The 10,000-nt window shown below is 33.7% G+C and overlaps 2 protein-coding genes across 2 annotated transcripts in view; one reads left to right on the top strand and one right to left on the bottom strand.

The window, feature by feature from the left end:
- Positions 1 to 5,842: 5,842 nt before the first annotated feature.
- On the bottom strand, positions 5,843 to 6,657 carry LOC125046511 (serine/threonine-protein kinase H1 homolog). The gene has a single exon (XM_047644328.1). It carries the CDS (start codon positions 6,533 to 6,535, stop codon positions 5,846 to 5,848), a length of 690 nt encoding a protein of 229 aa, XP_047500284.1. The 5' UTR covers positions 6,536 to 6,657; the 3' UTR covers positions 5,843 to 5,845.
- A 772-nt stretch (positions 6,658 to 7,429) lies between these two features.
- The window catches only part of LOC125038311 (cyclin-Y-like protein 1), a 22,975-nt gene continuing 20,404 nt past the window's right edge, over positions 7,430 to 10,000 (top strand). Inside the window, exon 1 of the mRNA XM_047631817.1 lies at positions 7,430 to 7,570. The gene's annotated coding sequence lies outside the window, so the exon portion shown is untranslated. The remainder of the gene's footprint in view (positions 7,571 to 10,000) is intronic.

Here is a 10,000-nt window from a genome sequence, read left to right as displayed (position 1 = left end):
ACATATAATAATATATAATAACATATACATATTATATACATTATAATTTATAATACATTATAATATAATTTACATAAATAATATATATATTACATATAATATATATTTATATACATATAATATTAATATACAGATATATATATACATATAATATGATATTAATATATATAATAAATTATTATAATATACATATATAATATATGTTATTATATATATCTATATAATATAGTTATATACATATATATATATAATACATATATCATATATATAATATATATGTATATTATATATATATATAATATATAATATATACTATATACATATATATGTATATATACATATACATATATAATACTATATACATAAATATATATAATACATAATATATAATAATATAATAATATATATATACATATACATTATAATTAATTTATACATATATCATATATATAATATATCATATACATATAATATAATATTATATAATATAAATATAAATACATATATAATAACATATAAATAATATATTAATTATACTATAAAACATATAACATAATATAATACATATATATACATATACATTTTAATACATATATAAACATATACATATAATACATTATACACATATCATTTAATATATAACATATATAATATATTAACATATACAATAAATATAATTAATACATACACTAAATTAATATTAACATACACAATATTAAATATAATATAACAATTAATATAATATATTAATATAATAATAAATTAATATATATATACATAATAATAAATATATAATATATATTACATACACATAATATATAATTATATATTACATATCACATATTAATATCATATCATTATACATACATAATAAATTAAACATTATATAACACATACATAAATACATATATAATTATATATATACATATATATATATTTATACCAATATATCAATATATATATCAATATACCAATATATCAGTATATACATATATATCTATATATATATCAATATATACATATATAAAACGATTAACATATATATCAATATATACATATATAAAACGATTAACATATATATCAATATATATATACATATATATGAATATAAACATATGTATCTATACATATATTATACATGTTTATATCAATATTCATTTATATATATCAATATTCATTTATATATATCAATATTCATTTATATATATCAATATTCACATATATATATATCAATATACACATATATATCAATATACACATATATATCAATATACACATATATATCAATATACACATATATATCAATATACACATATATATCAATATACACATATATATCAATATACATACATATATTTACATATACATATATACACATCCATATATTTACATACACATATACACATCCATATATTTACATACACATATACACATCCATATATTTACATATGCATATATACATACATATATATTTACATATACATATATACATACATATATTTACATATACATATATACATACATATATTTACATATACATATATACATACATATATTTACATATACATATATACACACATATATCTACATTTATATACATATATCATTTTGTATTCGTGCCATCACCAATGTGTAGATGGCACGCGGACGATGTACAAAAGTACAAACACACAGATGTACACTCACTCACTCGCATGCGGTGATTTGTGTGTGCACTTAATTTTGCATAATTTTGGGTAAATCAAACCTAGATACGGTAGAGGGTGAGTCTATCGTAGATATGATTACCTAAACAACTACTCCCCTGGGGAAAGATATACATATGATACATATGATAAATATTATTTATATATATATATTCATATATATTTATATATATATTTACATACATACAAATACATTCATATACATATACACACACATACATACATATATACATATATACATAGACATACACATATGCATAAACATATATACATATGCACATATGCATATACGTATACACATATGCATATACGTATACACATATGCATATACGTATACACACATGCATATACGTATACACACATGCATATACATATACACACATGCATATACATATACACACATGCATATACATATACACACATGCATATACATATACACACATGCATATACATATACACACATGCATATACATATACACACATGCATATACATATACACACATGCATATACATATACACACATGCATATACATATACACACATGCATATACATATACACACATGCATATACATATACACACATGCATATACATATACACACATGCATATACATATACACACATGCATATACATATACACACATGCATATACATATACACACATGCATATACATATACACACATGCATATACATATACACACATGCATATACATATACACATATGCATATACATATACATATACATATACATATATACATACATATACTTATGTATGCACATATACACATACATACATACATATACTTATGTATGCACATATACACATATACATAAATATACACATATACATAAATATACACATATACATAAATATACACATATGCATATACATATACAAACATACATACATATACACATATGCATATACTTATAAATGCGCGCGCGCGCACACACACACACACACACAGACACACACACACACACACACACACACACACACACACACACACACACACACACAGACACACACACAGACACACACACAGACACACACACACACACGAGACTTCCTTGCCAATCATTTTGTCTCCAGCCAAGTGCAACCTGCTACCACACAACTCAAGCGAAGAAGTCTTGCCCCGAAAGAAAGACAAAGACCAGAAATTTCTGAAGTAATATCCTAGAACTCTCTGCTACTAATGGTACGCCTCTCGAGAGAACGAGACTGTCATCTGACAAGGCCTTCCAAGGTAGTGACTTTCCGGAGACTGCACTAGCGCCCAGGATCCCCCAGCCACAGGTGGAGGGTGGATGAAGCCATTCTTTGTGGCTGGGGGTGAAAGTCCTGTGCCTGGCTATGTCAGTGGGCTCGAGACTGATCTGACCAATGTCTTAATTCAGGCAGACCATCTCCTGGCTTATCAATAGACCAGAGTCATCCAGGCGTCTGGTACTATGACGGTTCACTCCATGGCTGAAGATAGATAAATTGACAAATCTTTTCTACCTGTTCTATCAGCATATATGTTTTATGTAAATCATTTATTCATTTGAATTCGTTTCATCTTGTTATATCATATTTGACGGCGATCTCCTGACCATCACCACGCAATCCGCAGCCATCACGTGTCCTTTGTGATGTACCACTTGAAAGGGTCAGTAAGATCGGTTATCTTATTGAAATACAGCCCATTGTGGGTTGTGCTATGTAGCCCTGCACCCATGCAGAGAACGAGCAATGTCTCCACAAAAATGACAAACGAACCTGAAATCATGGGAGTTCTGGCGTACATATCCTAAAAGTGACAGCTTACGTCACAGCATGTACTGTGACAACTTTCTTCGGACTGTCAAAGTGGCTGCGTGAGGCAGTCATTCCATACACAAGGAAGGAAAATCATCCATAGCTGGGTTCCATAATATGCAATCGCATTTCTTGCACTGGGCTGGCTAATATGCCTTTCATCTGGAAGGAGAAAGGTAATCCTTCTCTGACAAGTGCTGAAAGACGCAGAGCGGCAGCGGCTTGACGGGCCCACGCCCTCCATACGCAGACGCAGCAAGAAAATCCTTTGTGCTGTTGGCGCTGGTACACACCATACATACTAAATTCCACAGGATAAATCTATCACAGTAATTCCTAGAATGCACGTGTGCTCCCATCCGCAAAGAATGAACGTTAAGAGTGAAACTTCCGGTCAACAGTTAACGAAGGGCTCAAAAAAATTTAATCGCACTTTACTTGATGTTCTCTGCAACTTTGCATTGGAAACTTAAACTATGCAGTTGTAGCTCATGATCCCAGCTTTCGACAAGCCCCACTTCCGCAGGTCTTCGCATAAACTGATGTTATGCCTCTGGACCAAATTTCTCGCGCCTTCATCGAGATCTGTATCCTTCCCAGCTAAGCATTACGTGGGAGGTTTCACATAAAACCTGCAAGGCTCAACAAAACCTCGGATAGTTTCTGAAATAAAACCAGATCTCTTTTGGATTATGGATTTCAGAAAATAAACAGCGTCTGCAAAATGACTGATGGCACATTAGGTGACGGATTAGAATAACTATAATACCTCTCTCCCTCTCTGCTTGTGTGCGTGTTGTGTTGTGTTGTGTGGTATCATGTGCGGTGTACAGTATGATGTGATGTTTTATGCGGTGTGTTGACAAGCAGGGGTTTTGGACCCACAAAGATTTTTTGGCATAGCTTCAGTTTCCCGCAGCCATGCAGTACAAGGTAAAATTTGTCTAAAATGGGAAGAATGACCGAAAAATAAGACCATTTTCATCTGTGATATTGCCGTCGCAAGTTAATAAGAAAGTTGTTCAACACGTTATACTAGGCATACATTTACAGGAAAATGCGATGTTACTATGATATTCAAAGAGGAAATCTACTCATTAATACATGAAATAATGTGTATGCAAAAAATGTCAAAATGAAGAAAGGTCGCGACAAATTCCGTACGGGAGGCAAGTCCACGGCGCCTGGGTTGGGATGTGTGTGGATTTCCCAGGAAGAGGTGAAGTAACAGGGCTTAATCTGTGAAGTAGCAGGGCTTAATCTGTGAAGTAACAAGGCCTAACCTGTGAAGTAACAGGGCTTAATCTGTGAAGTAACAGGGCTTAATCTGTGAAGTAACAGGGCTTAATCTGTGAAGTAACAGGGCTTAATCTGTGAAGTAACAGGGCTTAATCTGTGAAGTAACAGGGCTTAATCTGTGAAGTAACAGGGCTTAATCTGTGAAGTAACAGGGCTTAATCTGTGAAGTAACAGGGCTTAATCTGTGAAGTAACAGGGCTTAATCTGTGAAGTAACAGGGCTTAATCTGTGAAGTAACAGGGCTTAATCTGTGAAGTAACAGGGCTTAATCTGAGGGGTAAGGTCACTTCGTAAGCATTACAAATACTTTCATTTACATCAGTTGCGATGGAAAATAATAAGAGATCCACGCATATTACAACGTGGATAATTGAAATAAGAAATAATAGTTGCAAGATTATACAGCTGTGAAACAAAAAATACCGATTCGTTAACATTATCAAATACCAACCTTTGTGCAATATAAACTTCAAGAAACAGGTCTGAACAGGTTTGACTAATATAATACCATAACAACAACTGGCACTTTTGTAAACACAAAGTTAGATGCATTCGTGCGAAACTGCAAAGCTAATGAAAATCTTTCTTATAACCTAATACATTTACACACGCCAGAACGAGTACAAGCACACACACATCAACAGTAGGCCTATAAATATACACAATCACATATACAACCACACACATCAACAGTAGGCCTATAAATATACACAAACACATATACAAGCATACACAAACACATATACAAGCATACACAAACACGCGCATGCAAGCACACGCTCGTGCAGTCTCACAATAACGGTATTTTTTCAAAATTTATACCTAATCGTTAAAAAACTAATAATTAACCTTCAAACACTTGCATACTATTGACACACTAAACTAAATCTCATGGGATAACTACTACTCGACAAAATGGTTTATACTATATTGTTTTAATTAACACTTAAATGTGAATCTGCAACACAACGTGTCTCGTGCGGGTCTCCACGTCCCTCACGGACCCGAAGTCGCACTACCCGACCCGGCACCGACCTACCTCCTGGTGTGGGCCAGACCGAAGTCCGTGATCATGAGTCTGGAGTCCGTCCCCGGGTGGTAATATAGTAAGTTATCCGGCTTCAGATCCCTGTGAGTGATGCCTAGATTGTGCAAGTACTTCACGCCCTCCAGCACCATCTTGAGGACCTTGACCGCGTCCCTCTCCGAGAAAGGGCCTTTGGTCATGATTTTGTCAAAGAGGTCTCCGCCCGTGGCGAGTTCCATCACCATGTATATTTTATCCACACTCTCAAACACCTCCACTAACTGTATTATATAAGGGCACTTCACACGCCGTAATATTGCCAGTTCGGCCTCGAATGCCTCCCGCCCTTCCTTGGACTCGATGATCTTGATGGCATAAGGTTGCTTCGTGAGTCTGTTCTCGACCCGAACCACCTTGCTGAACGTCCCCTTGCCTATGAGTGCTTTGATATCATATTTGGCCGTGATTCGCGGGTCGTACTTGGTCTTAAACTTGTTACTCTTGTTTAGCCTTTCGAGTTTGATCTTCTCTGCAAGGTTGTTCCCGTCGTCGACCCTAAGTTCGCACTTGACTTCGGTTTCGGAAAGTCCTTCACCCCGGCACTTCTCATCGCCAAACACATCCTCGAGGTGGCACACGGTCTTGATATCACTGCTAGATACATTCTCCACCACTTTTTTGCTTTCGACACAACCCATGACGACCCTCCGAGCAAAAATACATGCTGCAGAACTCAATAACTCACAAAAGCAGGGAGAACGTCACACGACACCCACACTCCAGGCCAGACACTCACCCACTGACGGCAGGAGAGCAGAAGAGCCATTCAATGAGTGCCTTTCTGCGCTTTCTTAACCACCATTTGTCCCGCGCTAATTGTATCGGCGACAAGTTAATGATGGGGAACAGGAGGGTTTAAGTGATTATTTTGTTGGTCTGTATTTTAGACTTTGCCCTAATGTTAATGTTTTTTTCTTCTTCAAAACAATTTAAACGTTAAGCGATATATGTAAAGTTTGATAAGAGCCGCTGTAAGATGTATATTTAGCTAGCCAGATTAGAATATTAATTTTGATTGTTCTTATGATGTAAACAAATGACTGTAGCTCATTTTAGTAAATAACTTATCACCACAGAGTGATTTATTGCAAGACTAATGTTGTTCCGCTGCTCTCTTTTATGTTCGTAACCAGAGTCTTAGATAATTTCTTCATGGACACACCAAAATATAAAGCCTTGCAATATGGCATGTAGACCACGATAAAGAAAAAAGATAAAAACGATAGCAGGTGAAGAAAAGAAGAAATAATTATTTAGCAGAAGAGCCGTGTCCTTTGCCGATTAACCAATCAGAGTCGAGCTTCAGATGACAACAATCCGGTCAGCCAATCAGCTCTTGATCTCCCTCTGCGTCTGTGATGGCGTCCGAAAGCTTTAAAGATTGACTTCGGTGATCGCTGTCCTTTCTTTGGATTTTGTGACTTTTGCCGTATATATGTTGCATGGTTAACTGAAGACATTTTATTTATGATATTTTGTACTAAAATTATCCATTAAACGTCTGAAGCAATCCTGATGCTAGACAAGAAATAAAACAAAAAACAAAAGCAGGTAATCGGACAAATGATCAAGATAACCCACACCAACATGGCTGATGGAAGGAACACTTGTTTTGAATAGACCGATTTTAGCGTCTTAGTTCATCACCAAGAGCTTAAATATGTCTTGACTGGGTGAGTTAATATTATATCCCATCTGGTGTAATAACATTTTAAAAGAATACCGCCCTGAAGCAACGGTAAATAGACCGTCAACAAGTGGTCTTGGCATTAGCACTCAAGAAGCCTCATAATATGCTTTTGTGACGGGATTATCAGGAACAGGAAGTATTTAGACTGGATTAATGTATATCGTTATTTAGACTATTCATATTATGAAAGCCAAGAAGGAAAGTGTCTTTGGCATGTGGTTCCGGAATAACCAAGATCGCGCTCGAGAGATGTGTAAGACAGTCAGACAGAAAGGTAGGCCTACGGCGGACAGAAATGGAAATTTTGACTCATTTTAAGTTAGTCCTACTTCTATTTATGACTTTAATCACGAGTCTGTAGATTTATTAGTCTGTTAATTGTCCTGTTTGTGTTCTTAGGTTGACAAGGAGCCTTTTTGATTGTATAAAATCGGGTGAGTGACTCGGTATCACAAAGTACCACTAAAGGCATTTGGTATATATTTTTTTATTTTTTTATTAAGACAGTATTAAGTAATGTTTTAAAAACAGAATAGAGAAAGTTTATATTCAACTGTACTTTGGAATACATAAGCTATTGTTAAATGTATTGAAAGTAATGATGCTGTCTAATGAACTTCTTATTGAGTGAACTCTAGCAGTATATCAAAAATGTTTTATTGCAGTCTAGTGTATGTATTTCTTTTACTTCATTACAACGTCAGAATTACTTCTAATTTCATATTACTTCATCATCTTGATTGGACAATAGTGTTACAATACTTTCAGCATTGGGTGGTAGAAATGTGAACATGAATTTTTTTTTTTTTTTTTTTTTTTAAGGCTTTGTACAAGGAACCGGAGGATGTTGATTATGAACTATATAGTTCTTTTCTAGTTATGTTATATTATTTAGAATGTACAAACCTGAATGTTTTGTGAATTGGTTAGTTAAACTTTCCTAAACTTTTTAGAGTAGCTATTAAATGGGGTAAAAATACAAAAATATAAAGTTTGCTGTGCACATTATCATATGAAATTTCAACACTAGAATTATTTTTTTAGCAATAGGATAATACTTTTGTGAAGACACATAACCTGTGACACTCTTTTCTCCTTTCATCCATTTGTTATGGTCAGGGGACATTATATCAAGGTAATTGTAGAATGAAAGTAAAGAGTTTTCTTCAATCTGTCCTATATTATTTTTGGAACTTGCCCTATAGATACATATTAGGTGGTTGGTGTACATTTGGTATTTTTTTATATTGCAAATTAAGCAATATTTTATAACACTGGTGTGATAGACTTCTTTTAAACTGTTTATAATGCCACTGCAAAGGGTAAGGTTCTGTCTCTTGGTATCACAATACTGTTTCTGAGAAAAAAAACATTGATTTTTTATCTGGCTATGAGAAGCAAATTAAGTCACTTTATTAGAGGTAAACATACCTAAAACTTGCAGAATTAGAATTCTGTCTAAAGCTTAGATAAATTATTAAATAAAAATTGAACATGACCCTGTCTGCTATTTTCAATATTTGTTGTGACATCATTTCATGTATTATGCAATACATATACTTTTAGTGTAATGCTTTACAGTGAATTTATTGTAAATATTGTTTCCTCATTTTGTATCATATAAGTTAGCAGATATATCCAGCCTGATGACAAGTTTAATCAGAATGGTCACAGAAATTATTGTCAAATATCATATTGTACAGCCAGTCCTAGTGTATTAGTTTGTTAGGTGTATCAACTTGGGCAAATCTGCTTTAAGGTTAGAACTGCCTGAAGACTCAATATAAAGGAAATGCATTTTTTAAAATAAATCTAATTCATAGAGGGGCAGAGATAAATGGGGTTAAGCAAAGAGTAGGGAGGCAAGGGTGAATCATCATATGTAAGTCTGGATAATTATGTTATTGTTGCCTGTGATTAATCATCATTACAGGGATTGTAATATGTAGTATATATATGATGTGTGTACAGGCAGTGTAAGAGCATTACCTTAAGCTTTGCAATTTATAATTGGTTTGGCCATTACTTTGTTTGGTAGGGATTTCACACCTTTCCATGTTTAAAGATATAACATGCTTACTTGTTTGTTATTCCACAGGCAACAGTGCCAGACAAAGCAAGACACATAACTGTAATTCGGGTTGCCATATATGTTACCATGTGTGGTTATGGTCCCATTGTGATCAGAAGTATCCAAACTTTAAGAAATTTATATATGCAGAAATTGGCAGTTTACTTACAAGGTACATTAATTGATGGAAAAGCAGGTATTGGTAGTGTCTAGACACTCTTGTGCAAGTTCCTGTTACATATTTATAGAATGAGACAGCTGGAAGGACAAAAACAAGTGCTATATAGCCCATTAATTTTTGGTGAGCAAATTTGCCTTTAACCAGATGTTTATGGTTTTATT

The sequence above is a fragment of the Penaeus chinensis genome, chromosome 1 (genome assembly GCF_019202785.1).
Source record: "Penaeus chinensis breed Huanghai No. 1 chromosome 1, ASM1920278v2, whole genome shotgun sequence".
In the NCBI taxonomy this organism is placed as follows: Eukaryota; Metazoa; Arthropoda; class Malacostraca; order Decapoda; family Penaeidae; genus Penaeus; species Penaeus chinensis.
The sequence above is the reverse complement of the archived record's forward strand: the minus strand, read 5'-3'. Positions and strand labels throughout refer to the sequence as shown.